The 19,767-nt window shown below is 44.8% G+C and overlaps 1 protein-coding gene across 1 annotated transcript in view; it reads right to left on the reverse strand.

Annotated features, from left to right (window-relative positions):
- Positions 1–19,767, reverse strand: part of drc11 (dynein regulatory complex subunit 11) — a 68,563-nt gene that overhangs the window by 33,997 nt on the left and 14,799 nt on the right. Inside the window, 4 exon segments of the mRNA XM_031813532.1 lie at positions 804–910; positions 8,047–8,122; positions 18,395–18,550; positions 18,646–18,730. Coding sequence (XP_031669392.1) covers positions 804–910; positions 8,047–8,122; positions 18,395–18,550; positions 18,646–18,730 — 424 coding nt within the window.

Consider the following 19,767-nt stretch of genomic DNA (forward strand, 5'->3'; position numbering starts at 1 on the left):
TTGGAGTGTCTGGGGGTTGGTTGGAGTGTCTTGGGGTTGGTCAGTGTGTCTGGGGGTTGGTCAGTGTGTCTGGGTAAGCACTAAGCATCATCTACTAAATGTTAAATATTTATACAATATTTTTTGTGGAACTTTTTTTTTCTTTTTTTTTCTACAAATATGCACATAACCATTTCACTGTACCGTTTACACCTTCTGTATCCTGTGTGACAAATAAGCATTGATTCTAGTTGATATAGTGTATGTTTACACCTTCTGTATCCTGTGTGACAAATAAACATTGATTCTAGTTGATATAGTGTGTGTTTACCAGAGACAGTAATGTGAAGAACAATATGACCTGCACCAAAGTTAGACTAGGATACAGGCCAGGGATGAGATCAAGTGTATTTCCTTATTGTAGGCTACTACTTTTACCACTTTTAGTCTTCACATTTTTGGTTGTTTACTAAACTACGCACTCTGTTTAGCAAATGGTCTCAAGTGAATCCTTAATGAAGACCTCTCCAGTAGGTACCAAAACATTCAAGGACCATTTTCTCAAAAGGTGGGTTATAAGTTTATCAACTTTCAAAGCAGAATTTCTTTCCCATTGTTCCACAACTGCAGTGTCTGATCTACTATTTTCTAGTTCCGAGTCTCTACTTTTATCCAATGTAAAAAACACAGTTTATCATTTTGCAACATAAGACCGAATCGAGGCGGTCACATACGATTGAAGTGTGTTTGTGTGTAAGTGTGTGTGTGTGTGTGTGAATGTTTGTGTGTGAGTGTGTGTTGAGACCAATGGCCTAGTCTCTCACCTGAACTCTGACCTCCTCCTCCACCTCCAACCTCTTCTCCTCACGCACCAGCTGGGCATCAAACCGCTGCAGGAAGTTCTGTGTTTCATCACGACCCTGCCACACGTCTACACGCACGCACGCACGCACGCACGCACGCACGCACACACACACACACACACACACACACACACACACACACACACACACACACACACACACACACACACACACACACACACCATCACTGACAGTAGAGCATGAGGAAGCATGCTGGAGTGGTCAGCAGGGAAAGCAGACAGGACCAGAGAGAGAGGCAGGTGGAGGAGTGTATGTGTTTTTGTGGGGGACTAAGGCAATGCATATTGTCCTTTCCAAGTTGCTCTGTCCGCTCTCAGGCACCACTTCCTGGTCAGGAAAATAACTTCCTGTTCCTGCTACCGGCCTGTCACAACGCCAAGCAAAGATTTCCACATCAAGCCAGACAGGTGGGGGAATGGGATCTGAGCCTTCAAAACAACCATTCAAAATACCGGACACGACTAAACACTGGTACAGCCAAAGGCCATTACAGACAGAAGACCACAGCTGCTCTGTCTTCTCTCTTCTAAAATCCTCCTTCGGCCTCTGCATTGGCATGGTAATGGTTGTGGTCAAAATGTGCCATTTTGTGAGACCTTTTTGTTAACATGGTTTCACAAGATAATTACCAACATCCGACTTGTTTTCACATTTGACAGATAAATCCCCCCCCCCTTCGAATGCAGACCTGTCAAGTTCAGGCAGGAGTCAAAGGCCATTGGTTTAACAGCTTGCGTCGGTGGCACCTCTATATACGCCGTCTCTTTGAAATGAGATCTGCTCAGAAGGTCAGAGATCAACCTTTCCTCTCCTCCTCCACAAGGCCCCCTTTTTAAAGTCCCCCGTTTCAAAACATCCCCCAGGCAATCTGATACATGTAATTACCTTTTCTCTTGTCTCGTGTGTGTGTGTTCCCAAAAATCAATCTGTCTGTTTGTTTAAAGAGGGCATCCTTTCTATGCCTCTGAATGTAGAAGGGTGTGACGAGAAAGCAGTGGTGCAAGTGGTAGAAAGGTCAGCATTTCAAGTCCACTATATTGCCATTAGGAGAATTTAAGAGACTTAGGCTGGGTAGAGAAAAAGTCTCACTAGGTCTGAGGATAAGCCAACGGCAATTTAATCAGTTCACTTGACCAAGCTGACTATTGGACAAGCTCACGACACACACACACACACACACACACACACACACACACACACACACACACACACACACACACACACACACACACACACACACACACACACACACACACACACACACACACACACACACACACACACCTACCTGTAAGAACAGGCTGCTCTGTCATTGGATACACTGTGTTGGCCATATATATATATCATATATATATATACCACCTGGCTGGTGAAAGACACATTAGAACTGAATTGTGATCAACAGCGTTTTCTTTGCCAAGGCCACAGTCTGCTACACCCACAGTATGTGCTTCGGCTTCCAATATATATCTAGCCATTAGTATGCTGCTGCCCACCTTTCTACCACAGAGCCCCCTTTTCTGCTTGTTCACTCTGGGAAAAACAGGGTGTTTGGAGCTGAGCTGCAAACAGGAAGAGTGAGTCTGCTAAGTAAAGAATGCTTCCTACTGCACGGTCCTCTGGACAGGAAATTGAAATGATATCCATGGTTCATATCTAACCGCTGCTCCGTGACGCTGGGCCTGGCTTGTCTGGGCACACAGGAAGAGAGGGCCAGTTCCAGTCACACTCCCAGGGTTTGTCCGTCCATGGTTCCCTTCCAGCCCCCAGCCCAGCTGGGATGTATGGGGGGAAGTAGAGGAGGTAGTGGGAAAAAAGTGATATAAACAAAACAAAAAGTACCCAACGAGAGAGACGGAAACAAAACAAAACAAAATAACAGGATAAAGTAGCACACAATGAACGATCACCTCAATGAAACACTTATCCGTGACTAGTGTATGGACAAGATGCCAAAGTAAAAGTCTCACACTACCGAGAAAGTCAAGCGTCTTTTGTTTTCCCAACAAACACAAACTCTCAGAGGAACGGACCTATAGACCTGAACCCTCATTGAATTCTGGGTAAATATTTGCTTCACCTTTTCCGCTTCATTACATCTAAATCAACCTAACGAGCCAGTCATTAAACCATTTTCCAATTACACACACCTGATAAAACAGAGCTGATGTGACAGGACCACCGTTTACAAAGCGCCCTGACGTTTATTATTATTATTTTTAATCAGGCCTTTGACAGGCTGGATGTTTTACATGGGTTTAAGAGCTATATTCTGCTCTTTATTAATGTTAATGACAAACTGTGTTTAAGGATCTTTAATGCTGAGGTTTAAGGGAGATGAAGAGAGGGAGAAGGAGGAGGAGTGAGGAGGGAGAAGGATTAGAAGAGAGGGAGGGAGGAGGAGACGAGAGACAGGAGAATAAGAAAGGGAGAGGGAGGAGAGGGAGTGGGAGGAGAGGTAGGAGAGGGAGGAGAGGGAGTGGGAGGAGAGGGAGGAGAGGGAGGAGAGGGAGAGGGAGAAGAAGAGAGGGAGGGAGGAGGAGACGAGAGACAGGAGAATAAGAAAGGGAGAGGGAGTGGGAGGAGAGGTAGGAGAGGGAGAGGGAGGACAGGGAGGAGAGGGAGTGGGAGGAGAGGGAGGAGAGGGAGTGGGAGGAGAGGGAGGGGAGGAGAGGGAGGAGAGGTAGGAGGGAGGAGAGGGAGGACAGGGAGGACAGGGAGGAGAGGGAGTGGGAGGAGAGGTAGGAGAGGGAGGAGAGGGAGAGGTAGGAGAGGGAGGAGAGGGAGTGGGAGGAGAGGTAGGAGAGGTAGGAGAGGGAGGAGAGGGAGAGGGAGGAGAGCGAGAAGAGAGAGTGGGATGAGAGGGAGAGGGAGGAGAGGGAGAGGGAAGACAGGGAGGAGAGAGAGTGGGAGGAGAGGGAGAGGGAGGAGAGGGAGGAGGAAGGCAGGGAGGAGAGAGAGTGGGAGAAGAGGGAGGAGGACCAGCTGCAGTGTTTTAGTTCCTGTCCTTCCCCATTACTGCACTAAGAGGAGAGGTCACTCCTAATAAAAACCTCAAAATCAATCACTCCCCTCTCATGTTGGAGTCTAGACTCCTTCAACCTACAGCTACCTTAGACCGGGGCGAGTTTGGGCTAATAAGAGAGACTGGCCCCTGATATAGGCAACGCCGCTCTATGGCCTTGTAGAAACCGCTGACCTCACTACACAGTGCACACACACACACACACACACACACACACACTACACATACATATACACACACACATAACGTTATAAACGTTGTGGAGGTCAGGTGGTGAGGTGTAAAGCGCTGGGCCAGCATCTGGTCTTCATTACATCTCAAAGGTCTGTGTGTGTGTGTTGCTTCTAACAGGAATGTAACCTAAAGCCCTGTGTTGTACCAGTTGACATTCTGAGGTGAATCATAACGAGGAGAGAATTGAACACTTTTGACTGGGAATATAATTACGTCCTGCTAACTCTACAGCTGCTGACTGACTATTGGTTGTAGGTTCTGTTACCCTCTCCTTCACCCTCTCAATGCTGAACTAAAGGTGACGCAGAGCAGAGGTGGAGCAGAGACCTTGTACGGTCACTGACAGACTAGGGTTGGACACAAGTAAGATGTTAATTTCTCCACCTGGTTCTGTTGGTTGGAGCATGATTCTGATCAAAAGACCATTGAGCTGTCCCAAAAAAAGTGGAGTTTGTAAAACCAGTGCTGGCAAGACCAACGTTGTGGCTTCAATTGAATTCCCACATGGGTCACCTGCTCTGAATATGTGTGTTTAATATTGGACTTTAGGTATCTTTGAATAAAGGTGTTGTTGTGTTGTTATGACACATCTCATTAAGCTGGGAACACTGAGAAGGCTGTATCTTTGTCCTCCATAGGGATGTCAACAGGATATCCCAGTGATTTGACTCTAATGCTCTCATTGTGTAGATTAGGAAGTAGCGCAGCAGCTTGAAAGGGCTGAATTTGACACTGTGGCACAGATATACACACAGCGACTATTCACTCACTTCCCTTCAGCCTCATTCACCTACCTTTCATCCAAGGATATCACAGGCCCATGAACGTTCAATGAGCCGAGATATTGACTGGTCACTTTGTATCAGAGAGGGAGTCAATTCCATTTCAACTACTAAACTGCCTGGAATTCAGAATGGAACTATTGAGTTCCTAGACGTTTAAATGAAACTACTGTGCTATCCATAATACTCCCCACAGCTTTGGGCAATAAGCCTGTGTAATATAATAATCAGGCCATTTCTCCTCTGAATAATGTTTGTTGTTTTGGCACCAACCTTGTAGACCTTTGAGCCACGCCTGGAGAGCAGTGATGACTGATCCCGCATATTTCCCTCAGTGACTTGTGGGTGTTTGTGCAGCAGTGGAACCGCCTGCGAGAAGCCAAATAACACATGCTGCCCCCAGAGAAGCATTCCACCATTCCACCTAGAACCCTTCCACCTCAGGTGACTGGGTCAGATAAGTTAAATGAAGGGAGGGAGAGGGGAGAGAAAGGAGTGATGAGACCCAGGATGTATGTGGTCGGAGGATGCAGACTCCTCCAGAGAGAGAGAGAGATCCCTCCCTACTCGGGACCGAGAAGCTTCATCTGGTTGCTGAAACATTGTTGAAAGGGTTTGAGTCTTTAAGGAGTAAAATATTGAAGCCAGATGAGCTCAAATGGAGAGTTACTCCTGGATGTTTGACCTGTATCTGGCAGCAACAGGAGGGAAGCAGCAGCTTCTGGCATTTCTCTTCATTGTTTCTCCATTACTTCAGTACTCAACATTCTGTTGATATCTCCCTTGGTCGCCAAAATGTGGAAAGAGTCAAACTGACTTAACCAGAAGAGGGGATAGCTGTCAAAGGGCTAATGACTAAACCTGCGAAAAGCTAAAACACCAAAAGAAAGTCAGTCATCCATCTCCATTGGGTTTGGAGGAAGCAGGGTGGTTGACTTGAAACAACAATCTGGAGGCTCCAGGTCCAACTGCTCCTCACTGAGTCATTATGTATAGACAGATATGGGGGTTGGACACACGCCCCTCCACGGGTCACTGAGAGACAGGAGCCTGGGCGGCACGCATCACTTCCTTGTTAAGGGCCCAGGGTACCATGGGAGACAGGAAGTCTGTCAGGTGATCAGATTGATTTGTGGTCCCACACTTATTAAAAAAAACACCAACAACAGGCCCATGGTAAAGATTCAGAAACCACTAGCCTCTCAAGCTGTGACTCCTGTCACTATACACCACTGTCTTCAGTGAGACATCATGAACCATCACAGAGAGAAACACTGTGGAAGGTAGACTTCAGATCTGGGCCTATCAGCTCGACCCTTTAGCAATGCTGTGCCTCTTATCACCACATTACTATGGTCATCATACCTACTCTCTAACTCACCTTTATACATTACTATGGTCCTCATACCTACTCTCTAATTCACCTTTATACATTACTATGGTCCTCATACCTACTCTCTAACTCACCTTTACACATTACTATGGTCCTCATACCTACTCTCTAACTCACCTTTATACATTACTATGGTCCTCATACCTACTCTCTAACTCACCTTTATACATTACTATGGTCCTCATACCTACTCTCTAACTCACCTTTATACATTACTATGGTCCTCATACCTACTCTCTAACTCACCTTTATACATTACTATTGTCCTCATACCTACTCTCTAACTCACCTTTATACATTACTATGGTCCTCATACCTACTCTCTAACTCACCTTTATACATTACTATGGTCCTCATACCTACTCTCTAACTCACCTTTATACATTACTATGGTCCTCATACCTACTCTCTAACTCACCTTTATACATTACTATTGTCCTCATACCTACTCTCCAACTCACCTTTATACATTACTATGGTCCTCATACCTACTCTCTAACTCACCTTTATACATTACTATGGTCCTCATACCTACTCTCTAACTCACCTTTATACATTACTATGGTCCTCATACCTACTATCTAACTCACCTTTACACATTACTATGGTCCTCATACCTACTCTCTAACTCACATTTATACATTACTATGGTCCTCATACCTACTCTCTCTCACCTTTATACATTACTATGGTTCTCATACCTACTCTCTAATTCACCTTTATACATTACTATGGTCCTCATACCTACTATCTAACTCACCTTTACACATTACTATGGTCCTCATACCTACTCTCTAACTCACATTTATACATTACTATGGTCCTCATACCTACTCTCTAACTCACCTTTATACATTACTATGGTCCTCATACCTACTCTCTAACTCACCTTTATACATTACTATGGTCCTCATACCTACTCTCTAACTCACCTTTATACATTACTATGGTCCTCATACCTACTCTCTAATTCACCTTTATACATTACTATGGTCCTCATACCTACTCTCTAACTCACCTTTGTACATTACTATGGTCCTCATACCTACTCTCTAATTCACCTTTATACATTACTATGGTCCTCATACCTACTCTCTAATTCACCTTTATACATTACTATGGTCCTCATACCTACTCTCTAACTCACCTTTATACATTACTATGGTCCTCATACCTACTCTCTAATTCACCTTTATACATTACTATGGTCCTCATACCTACTCTCTAACTCACCTTTATACATTACTATGGTCCTCATACCTACTCTCTAATTCACCTTTATACATTACTATGGTCCTCATACCTACTCTCTAACTCACCTTTACACATTACTATGGTCCTCATACCTACTCTCTAACTCACCTTTATACATTACTATGGTCCTCATACCTACTCTCTAACTCACCTTTATACATTACTATGGTCCTCATACCTACTCTCTAACTCACCTTTATACATTACTATGGTCCTCATACCTACTCTCTAACTCACCTGTATACATTACTATGGTCCTCATACCTACTCTCTAACTCACCTTTATACATTACTATGGTCCTCATACCTACTCTCTAACTCACCTTTATACATTACTATGGTCCTCATACCTACTCTCTAACTCACCTGTATACATTACTATGGTCCTCATACCTACTCTCTAACTCACCTTTATACATTACTATGGTCCTCATACCTACTCTCTAACTCACCTTTATACATTACTATGGTCCTCATACCTACTCTCTAACTCACCTTTGTACATTTTGTTTCCCTCCACAACAGTAGGGAGGAAGTTGCTCGGGGGCATTTTCCAGCCCTTCTCCTCCTCCTTCAAGAGACAAGAAATTAATCAATCAATTACATTACATTACATTACATTACATTACATTACATTACATTACATTACATGTATTACAGCTGGACACAGTTTTAAAGCTTTATAAGTAGGTTCATTCCATATTATTTTCTCAAAGTCCTATGTATTTTAGGATAGATGAACGGTAGAAAGGAAATAGGACCTTGTAGTTTTTTTTAACCTTTATTTAACTAGGCACGTCAGTTAAGAACAAATTCTTGTTTTCAATGACAGCCTAGGAACACATGCACCTTGTCAGCTCAGGGATTTGAACTTGCAACCTTTCGATTACTAGTCTAACACGCTAACCACTAGGCTACCCTGTCACCCCAGTTTAAGATAATTACAGTGGTCTTAGGTCTTATGGCTAATTTAGTGGAGAGAGTTGAGGTTTTCAGAGACTCCACATGACTTGGATAGAGTTCAAAGCTGCTCTACAGATGACCTGCCCTCCTCTGTGCTGTGACACCAGATCAGATCCAGAACTATCCATGCTGTGATACCAGGTCAGATCCAGAACTATCCATGCTGTGACACCAGATCCAGAACTAACTATGCTGTGACACCAGGTCAGATCCAGAACTAACTATGTTGTGACACCAGATCAGATCCAGAACTATCTATGCTGTGACACCAGATCAGATCCAGAACTATCTATGCTGGGACACCAGATCAGATCCAGAACTATCTATACTGTGACACCAGATCAGATCCAGAACTAACTATGCTGTGACACCAGATCAGATCCAGAACTATCCATGCTGGGACACCAGGTCAGATCCAGAACTAACTATGCTGTGACACCAGGTCAGATCCAGAACTAACTATGCTGTGACACCAGGTCAGATCCAGTACTAACTATGCTGTGACACCAGGTCAGATCCAGAAATATCCATGCTGTGACACCAGGTCAGATCCAGAACTATCCATGCTGTGACACCAGGTCAGATCCAGAACTAACTGTGCTGTGACACCAGGTCAGATCCAGAACTAACTATGTTGTGACACCAGATCAGATCCAGAACTATCTATGCTGTGACACCAGATCAGATCCAGAACTATCTATGCTGGGACACCAGATCAGATCCAGAACTATCTATACTGTGACACCAGATCAGATCCAGAACTAACTATGCTGTGACACCAGATCAGATCCAGAACTATCCATGCTGGGACACCAGGTCAGATCCAGAACTAACTATGCTGTGACACCAGATCAGATCCAGAACTATCCATGCTGGGACACCAGGTCAGATCCAGAACTAACTATGCTGTGACACCAGGTCAGATCCAGTACTAACTATGCTGTGACACCAGGTCAGATCCAGAAATATCCATGCTGTGACACCAGGTCAGATCCAGAACTATCCATGCTGTGAAACCAGGTCAGATCCAGAACTAACTGTGCTGTGACACCAGGTCAGATCCAGAACTAACTTTGATGATGTGGATAAACAGTAGCAGACAGAGAGATGCTGGGTGGATGACTTCTAGAACTAGATGTTGTCTTAATGCATAGTCAGGGGTACAACATCAACATCCAGTCCCTTTATACATGCACGCATATGAAAACACACGCGCTCATGCACGCACACGCACAGTTTCTCTTCCATTCAATGAGGAGAGTTGTAGACAGGTAGGGAGTGGACTGGGGTGTGGTGGGGGGGGGGGGGTCGTCTATCAGTTATTCAGACATGGCATGTTTTATGTTCCCTCTCATTCTTTAATACATTCCTCCAGTAGCATTTAATGGCTCACAAAAGAGGAGAAATCCATTGGAAAATATTGTAGGAATCTTAAGTGCCTCATAATACGCTTCAACGTTGGATGACGACACTCATGGTGCGAGGCAGGAAGCGTCTTTATGGATCAACCAGAACCAGAACCAGCACCAGGACAGGAATGATCCGAATGTCAGATGTTGCGTTTCAGGGCTGTGAGAACCAGGGTTTTAATAGAGACGGATCAGGTAGTGAGGAACTGATGTCGATCATTGTGCTTTAGACTGGGGGGTTTTAGTGACCTGGTAAACCAGTGTTAATCTATAGACAACACTTCATTGTTTCTCTTTGTAGGACTGTTCAGGATTGTTCAGGACAAGATTAAGGAAGTCCCATAGAAGTCTAATAACAAATCAGGGCACAACCATAGGGTTTAAAATATAACCGTTCACACCACCATGGGTCAATGTGTAACTTAACCTCCGTTACAGATGTATCGGTCATAGAAAGCAGTATAGAGATGGAGTGTCTATTTGATGAGTTCAACCATCTGGAATAATCTTCTAGGAACCTCTAAAGTGATGTCCCCTTCTAGCCTTGCTATTTCTCTGGTTCATGAGCTGTCTCCAACGTAGTCAGTTGGATGTGACATGTTCCTCCACAGCAAATTAAAGGGACATTTCTTGGTTTTTACGTGAACAATGCTTCCATTCTAGTCTGTGGGATCAGAGCCAGACAATGTGAGTGAGGACCTGTAAATCCTCTTTCTGTTGCACGGTAACCACTAGTCATGACATCATCCTGATTCTAGAACATTGTAAGGTCCCCAGTGTACAGGATTAGCCTTACTGTAAAACGAGAAGTCTCATGCCCTTTTCAACTCTATCCGTCTCCGGTAAAGGCCTGAGTGACAGACTAAGACACATTGGTTTTATCTCTGAGACGGTCAGTCTGGTTTTAGAGTCTGACAGACTGCAGAGTGCTAGTTTAATCACACACCTCACTCAGAAGCACGCTGTGCCATTCTGTCTGAGAGGCTAAAGTGACTCCCAACTACAAAGGAGAGAAGCCCTGCCAAGGCTCAGCTCTGTTCTCCTGAACATCTCTTATCAGTTCTTTTGGCTTTAACCCTACATTATCACCCTCAACCATTATCACAGCTATTCTAAGAGCCCTATTCAAGCAAACTCTGTAACCGGATGTCCAGGACTGTACGGTAAACCCAGTTAAATAGACTGATTGAAAACAAGTGACCTCCGTGTCCAATAGCTGTTGCTATTCTAGTCACCCCCAAAACCAATTCTTTCTTTGGCCGCCTCTCCTTCCAGTTCTCTGCTGCCAATGACTGGAACGAACTACAAAAATCTCTGAAACTGGAAACACTTATCTCCCTCACTAGCTTTAAGCACCAACTGTCAGAGCAGCTCACAGATTACTGCACCTGTACATAGCCCACCTATAATTTAGCCCAAACAACTACCTCTTTCCCAACTGTATTTAATTTTAATTTATTTATTTATTTTGCTCCTTTGCACCCCATTATTTTTTATTTCTACTTTGCACATTCTTCCATTGCAAAACTACCATTCCAGTATTTTACTTGCTATATTGTATTTACTTTGCCATCATGGCCTTTTTTGCCCTTACCTCCCTTCTCACCTCATTTGCTCACATTGTATATAGACTTGTTTATACTGCATTATTGACTGTATGTTTGTTTTTACTCCATGTGTAACTCTGTGTCGTTTTATCTGTCGAACTGCTTTGCTTTATCTTGTCCAGGTCGCAATTGTAAATGAGAACTTGTTCTCAACTTGCCTACCTGGTTAAATAAAGGTAAAATAAATAAATAAATAAAAAATTCTGTTCAGGAACACATATGAGCTACTTCAATAAGAGATTAAAGTCATAGAGAAGTCATTCAACAAAACAGTCATGAATAATCTTAATGCTCTATTCAATCCGTATCCAGGAAACACAGTGTTACAGAGAGATTTAAATCGAAAGGCAATGTTCCAGCATTAGCAGAGCCTGCATTAAATGCTGCACATGTCAGCTCAATCGGAATTTCCCTCTACATTTATATTACGTAATCTGTAACGCTTCAGCACTACAGAATGAATATAGCCCTTAGTTTGATTGGCTTGATCTAGGACAACGAGAGACATATTGTTGTTCCACAGGGTATGTTCATGCAATGGGGATGTGGACTGGGACTAAATCCTTGGCTTGAACAAACCATTTTGAGGAACACTTGACTGAAATCAGAAACATTTCCTCACAGAGTCTTCAGTCTTCAGCAGTAAACATCTTTTTCGTTCCACCACACCCTCAATCATCTGAGAAGACAAAGCTCTACCGCCTAGCTTCTGATTTAGTAGCGGAGGTGTATTTTATGGTCTTAATTGTGCACGTCCAGTGGGATTGGGCCTTCATGAGGAAAACAGGTGGAGAGAGGCTGCAACACAGCACATACTTCCATTCGTTTAAGAGGAAAAGCACACGACGATTGCCCGACACTTTCTGTCTACTGGTTTGACTTGGAGACTCTGTGGTCTTCTGAAGGTTTTGGGTGTTTCACTTTGTTTTAAGAATGGCATTAAGACCAGACTCAGATCAGTTGTTTTTCACTTTGTTTTAAGAATGGCATTAAGACCAGACTCAGATCAGTTATGTTTCACTTTGTTTTAAGAATGGCATTAAGACCAGACTCAGATCAGTTATGTTTCAGGGGAAGAGAATAAACTGAGCTCTTCTTATCAAAAGCCTGGATAAAGCAATTCTGAAGCTACCATTGGCCATCAAGCCTTGTCTGTTTAATAGCATGAGCCACTATTGGCCAAGCCTTGTCTGTTTAATAACATGAGCCACTATTGGCCAAGCCTTGTCTGTTTAATAACATGAGCCACTATTGGCCAAGCCTTGTCTGTTTAATAACATGAGCAACTATTGGCCAAGCCTTGTCTGTTTAATAACATGAGCCACTATTGGCCAAGCCTTGTCTGTTTAATAACATGAGCCACTATTGGCCAAGCCTTGTCTGTTTAATAACATGAGCCACTATTGGCCAAGCCTTGTCTGTTTAATAACATGAGCCACTATTGGCCAAGCCTTGTCTGTTTAATAACATGAGCCACTATTGGCCAAGCCTTGTCTGTTTAATAACATGAGCCACTATTGGCCAAGCCTTGTCTGTTTAATAACATGAGCCACTATTGGCCAAGCCTTGTCTGTTTAATAACATGAGCCACTATTGGCCAAGCCTTGTCTGTTTAATAACATGAGCCACTATTGGCCAAGCCTTGTCTGTTTAATAACATGAGCCACTATTGGCCAAGCCTTGTCTGTTTAATAACATGAGCCACTATTGGCCAAGCCTTGTCTGTTTAATAACATGAGCCACTATTGGCCAAGCCTTGTCTGTTTAATAACATGAGCCACTATTGGCCAAGCCTTGTCTGTTTAATAACATGAGCCACTATTGGCCAAGCCTTGTCTGTTTAATAACATGAGCCACTATTGGCCAAGCCTTGTCTGTTTAATAACATGAGCCACTATTGGCCAAGCCTTGTCTGTTTAATAACATGAGCCACTATTGGCCAAGCCTTGTCTGTTTAATAACAATCGCAGGAAAACACAGGTTGTAAAGCATCCAAGATGGCGTAGCAGTAAGTCGTCCTGTCGTGTCGTGTCCCTGTATATTTTGTTTATATTTTGTTTATTTTTCGTTTTTTACATATTTTTCGTCTTTTACATAGCTATCCCTTTTTAAAAACATTTTGCTAAACCTAAGCTTCCAAATACGCTGGATCTTCACAACTAGCTATCTAGCTAAACCGCAACCCTGGACGACTACCCCTGGCTAGCGTTTCCACCCACTTAGCTTGAAGCTAGCCCGGCCTGCGCTACCACCGTAGCATACTCCTGAGCTACAATACCCGGGCCCACGACCGGTCTATCGATGTCACCGCATGAAGAGGAATAAACAGACTCACCCCATCGCGACGTCCCCCAAAGGCTAACTCTCTAGCCCTCGCTATCTCCCTGCTTGCTAATTCGGCCTGCTAACTGCTAGCTTGTCCAGCTCCGGTCCGCTAACTGCTACCTTGTCTAGCCCGGGCCTACAAACTGTTAGCTTGTTAGCACAGGCCTGCTAACCGCCTGAATCGCCGCGTCCCAAACGCCCACCGGACCCATATTTACTTTCTATCTCTTTTGACTTTTAATTTGTTTATACCTTCCGGAAACCTGCCTCACCCAATGTGATACGGAATCGCTATTATTTTTTATTTATTTTTAGAACACACTCAAGAACCTCCAGAAGCTAACCAGCTAACTAGCTACAAGCTATTTAGTCATTGTTCGTTTTTTCAACCTGGATAACACTCGCCAGTCCAGCTTCCCTTCCCCATCCACCGCTGCCCCCTGGACACTGATCTCTTGGCTACATAGCTGATGCACGCTGGACTGTCCATAAATCACGGTACTCCATTCTGCTTGTTTGTTTTATCTGTTGGCCCCGTTGCCTAGTCTACGCCATTTTACCTGCTGTTGTTGTGCTAGCTGATTAGCTGTTGTCTCACCTACTGTTTTAGCTAGCTTTCCCAATTCAACACCTGTGATTACTGTATGCCTCGCTGTATGTCTCTCTCAAATGTCAATATGCCTTGTATACTGTTGTTCAGGTTAGTTATCATTGTTTTAGTTCACAATGGAGCCCCTAGTTCCACTCTTCATACCCCTGATAACTCCTTTGTCCCACCTCCCACACATGCGGTGACCTCACCCATTACTACCAGCATGTCCAGAGATACAACCTCTCTCATCATCACCCAGTGCCTGGGCTTACCTCCGCTGTACCCGCACCCCACCATACCCCTGTCTGCGCATTATGCCCTGAATATATTCTACCATGCCCAGAAACCTGCTCCTCTTATTCTCTGTCCCCAACGCTCTAGGCGACCAGTTTTGATAGCCTTTAGCCGCACCCTCATACTACTCCTTCTCTGTTCCGCGGGTGATGTGGAGGTAAACCCAGGCCCTGCATGTCCCCAGGCACCCTCATTTGTTGACTTCTGTGTTCGAAAAAGCCTTGGTTTCATGCATGTCAACATCAGAAGCCTCCTCCCTAAGTTTGTCTTACTCACTGCTTTAGCACACTCTGCTAACCCTGATGTCCTTGCTGTGTCTGAATCATGGCTCAGGAAGGCCACCAAAAATTCAGAGATTTCCATACCCAACTATAACATCTTCCGTCAAGATAGAACTGCCAAAGGGGGAGGAGTTGCAGTTTACTGCAGAGATGGCCTGCAAAGTAATGTCATACTTTCCAGGTCCATACCCAAACAGTTCGAACTACTAATTTTGAAAATTACTCTCTCCAGAAATAAGTCTCTCACGGTTGCCGCCTGCTACCGACCCCCCTCAGCTCCCAGCTGTGCCCTGGACACCATTTGTGAATTGATCGCCCCCCATCTAGCTTCAGAGTTTGTTCTGTTAGGTGACCTAAACTGGGATATGCTTAACACCCCGCCAGTCCTACAATCTAAGCTAGATGCCCTCAATCTCACACAAATCATCAAGGAACCCACCAGGTACAACCCTAACTCTGTAAACAAGGGCACCCTCATAGACGTCATCCTGACCAACTGGCCCTCCAAATACACCTCCGCTGTCTTCAACCAGGATCTCAGCGATCACTGCCTCATTGCCTGTATCCGCTACGGAGCCGCAGTCAAACGACCACCCCTCATCACTGTCAAACGCTCCCTAAAACACTTCTGTGAGCAGGCCTTTCTAATCGACCTGGCCCGGGTATCCTGGAAGGACATTGACCTCATCCCGTCAGTTGAGGATGCCTGGTCATTCTTTAAAAGTAACTTCCTCACCATTTTAGATAAGCATGCTCCGTTCAAAAAATGCAGAACTAAGAACAGATACAGCCCTTGGTTCACCCCAGACCTGACTGCCCTCGACCAGCACAAAAACATCCTGTGGCGGACTGCAATAGCATCGAATAGTCCCCGTGATATGCAACTGTTCAGGGAAGTCCGGAACCAATACACGCAGTCAGTCAGGAAAGCTAAGGCCAGCTTCTTCAGGCAGAAGTTTGCATCCTGTAGCTCCAACTCCAAAAAGTTCTGGGACACTGTGAAGTCCATGGAGAACAAGAGCACCTCCTCCCAGCTGCCCACTGCACTGAGGCTAGGTAACACGGTCACCACTGATAAATCCATGATTATCGAAAACTTCAATAAGCATTTCTCAACGGCTGGCCATGCCTTCCGCCTGGCTACTTCAACCTCGGCCAACAGCTCCGCCCCCCCCGCAGCTCCCCGCCCAAGCCTCTCCAGGTTCTCCTTTACCCAAATCCAGATAGCAGATGTTCTGAAAGAGCTGCAAAACCTGGACCCGTACAAATCAGCTGGGCTTGACAATCTGGACCCTCTATTTCTGAAACTATCTGCCACCATTGTCGCAACCCCTATTACCAGCCTGTTCAACCTCTCTTTCATCTCGTCTGAGATCCCCAAGGATTGGAAAGCTGCCGCAGTCATCCCCCTCTTCAAAGGGGGAGACACCCTGGACCCAAACTGTTACAGACCTATATCCATCCTGCCCTGCCTATCTAAGGTCTTCGAAAGCCAAGTCAACAAACAGGTCACTGACCATCTCGAATCCCACCGTACCTTCTCCGCTGTGCAATCTGGTTTCCGAGCTGGTCATGGGTGCACCTCAGCCACACTCAAGGTACTAAACGACATCATAACCGCCATCGATAAAAGACAGTACTGTGCAGCCGTCTTCATCGACCTCGCCAAGGCTTTCGACTCTGTCAATCACCATATTCTTATCGGCAGACTCAGTAGCCTCGGTTTTTCGGATGACTGCCTTGCCTGGTTCACCAATTACTTTGCAGACAGAGTTCAGTGTGTCAAATCGGAGGGCATGCTGTCCGGTCCTCTGGCAGTCTCTATGGGGGTGCCACAGGGTTCAATTCTCGGGCCGACTCTTTTCTCTGTGTATATCAATGATGTTGCTCTTGCTGCGGGCGATTCCCTGATCCACCTCTACGCAGACGACACCATTCTATATACTTTCGGCCCGTCTTTGGACACTGTGCTATCTAACCTCCAAACAAGCTTCAATGCCATACAACACTCCTTCCGTGGCCTCCAACTGCTCTTAAACGCTAGTAAAACCAAATGCATGCTTTTCAACCGGTCGCTGCCTGCACCTGCATGCCCGACTAGCATCACTACCCTGGATGGTTCCGACCTAGAATATGTGGACGTCTATAAGTACCTAGGTGTCTGGCTAGACTGCAAACTCTCCTTCCAGACTCATATCAAACATCTCCAATCGAAAATCAAATCAAGAGTCGGCTTTCTATTCCGCAACAAAGCCTCCTTCACTCAAGCCGCCAAGCTTACCCTAGTAAAACTGACTATCCTACCGATCCTCGACTTCGGCGATGTCATCTACAAAATGGCTTCCAACACTCTACTCAGCAAACTGGATGCAGTCTATCACAGTGCCATCCGTTTTGTCACTAAAGCACCTTATACTACCCACCACTGCGACTTGTATGCTCTAGTCGGCTGGCCCTCGCTACATATTCGTCGCCAGACCCACTGGCTCCAGGTCATCTACAAGTCTATGCTAGGTAAAGCTCCGCCTTATCTCAGCTCACTGGTCACGATGGCAACACCCATCCGTAGCACGCGCTCCAGCAGGTGTATCTCACTGATCATCCCTAAAGCCAACACCTCATTTGGCCGCCTTTCGTTCCAGTACTCTGCTGCCTGTGACTGGAACGAATTGCAAAAATCGCTGAAGTTGGAGACTTTTATCTCCCTCACCAACTTCAAACATCAGCTATCTGAGCAGCTAACCGATCGCTGCAGCTGTACATAGTCTATTGGTAAATAGCCCACCCTTTTCACCTACCTCATCCCCGTACTGTTTCTATTTATTTACTTTTCTGCTCTTCTGCACACCAATATCTCTACCTGTACATGACCATCTGATCTTTTATCACTCCAGTGTTAATCTGCAAAATTGTAATTATTTGCCTACCTCCTCATGCCTTTTGCACACATTGTATATAGACCCCCCCTTCGTTTTCTACTGTGTTATTGACTTGCTAATTGTTTACTCCATGTGTAACTCTTTGTTGTATGCTCACACTGCTATGCTTTATCTTGGCCAGGTCGCAGTTGCAAATGAGAACTTGTTCTCAACTAGCCTACCTGGTTAAATAAAGGTGAAATAAAAAAAATAAAAATAAAAAATAACATGAGCCACTATTGGCCAAGCCTTGTCTGTTTAATAACATGAGCCACTATTGGCCAAGCCTTGTCTGTTTAATAACATGAGCCACTATTGGCCAAGCCTTGTCTGTTTAATAACATGAGCCACTATTGGCCAAGCCTTGTCTGTTTAATAACATGAGCCACTATTGGCCAAGCCTTGTCTGTTTAATAACATGAGCCACTATTGGCCAAGCCTTGTCTGAGCCCACCTCTCCTTCTTCTTTTCCTCCTTTCTTCTGTTTGCTTCTCCGCTTCTTGTCTTTCTTCTGATCCTTGCGGTCCTTCCCACCCTTCTTATCTTTATTTATGTTGTCTTTCCTCTTCTTCTCCTTCTCTTCCTCTTTCGCTGCTAATTCTGCAGCGACCTATCAGGAACAGACATGAGATGAGCATAGAAAAGGAAACAGAGTTTTTGTTAACTGTCTGTACATTAGATGAGGACCATGGGTCATTAGTCTACCTGGTCAGGTGTCTTCTGTGCAAATATGGCTGTTGATCCCCCATCCTCAGCATTGGGGAAGTCAGGAAACTTTCCAGTGGCATCTCTACAATAAATAGCATGTTTTAAAGGCGCAATCTGAGATATTTCCTGTTCTTAAATGATCATTACAGATGTATCATTCTTGATGAATTGTACTATGTCACACTGAGAGTTAGATGGCAGACCTCCAACAAGGTCACCAGAGGGCAGACCCTCCTAATGGTTTACTAAATGCCTCAGATACTTCCACTAATTAGGGGTGGTTCATGTCATGGAGCAGTTATCTCAATGTGGAGAGAAAATAATCACCCGACCAGGAATTGCTCTTTGGAACGCCAAACTATGTATCCCTCACTTCCCTTCCAGCTCTCATTATCCTAAACCTTAGAGCAACCCTGTGAACCAACGTTTAGCTTCCAACTTCCTACAAATCTGGTCCTCTCCTCTTGGCCTCAAAATGTTTGTGTTCTCATCAGACAGGTTGAGGAAGCTGTACCAACGGGGTTTAGATTCTCATCAGACAGGTTGAGGAAGCTATACCGACAGGGTTTAGATTCTCATCAGACAGGTTGAGGAAGCTGTACCGACAGGGTTTAGATTCTCATCAGACAGGTTGAGGAAGCTGTACCGACAGGGTTTAGATTCTCATCAGACAGGTTGAGGAAGCTGTACTGTACCGACAGGGTTTAGATTATCATCAGACAGGTTGAGGAAGCTGTACCAACGGGGTTTAGATTCTCATCAGACAGGTTGAGGAAGCTTTACCAACAGGGTTTAGATTCTCATCAGACAGGTTGAGGAAGCTGTACCGACAGGGTTTAGATTCTCATCAGACAGGTTGAGGAAGCTGTACCAACAGGGTTTAGATTCACATCAGACAGGTTGAGGAAGCTGTACCGACAGGGTTTAGATTCTCATCAGACAGGTTGAGGAAGCTGTACTGTACCGACAGGGTTTAGATTCTCATCAGGCAGGTTGAGGAAGCTGTACCGGCAGGGTTTAGATTCTCATCAGACAGGTTGAGGAAGCTGTACTGTACCGACAGGGTTTAGATTCTCATCAGACAGGTTGAGGAAGCTGTACCAACGGGGTTTAGATTCT

Source organism: Oncorhynchus kisutch, unplaced genomic scaffold (assembly GCF_002021735.2).
Source record: "Oncorhynchus kisutch isolate 150728-3 unplaced genomic scaffold, Okis_V2 Okis05a-Okis16b_hom, whole genome shotgun sequence".
Lineage (NCBI taxonomy): Eukaryota > Metazoa > Chordata > Actinopteri > Salmoniformes > Salmonidae > Oncorhynchus > Oncorhynchus kisutch.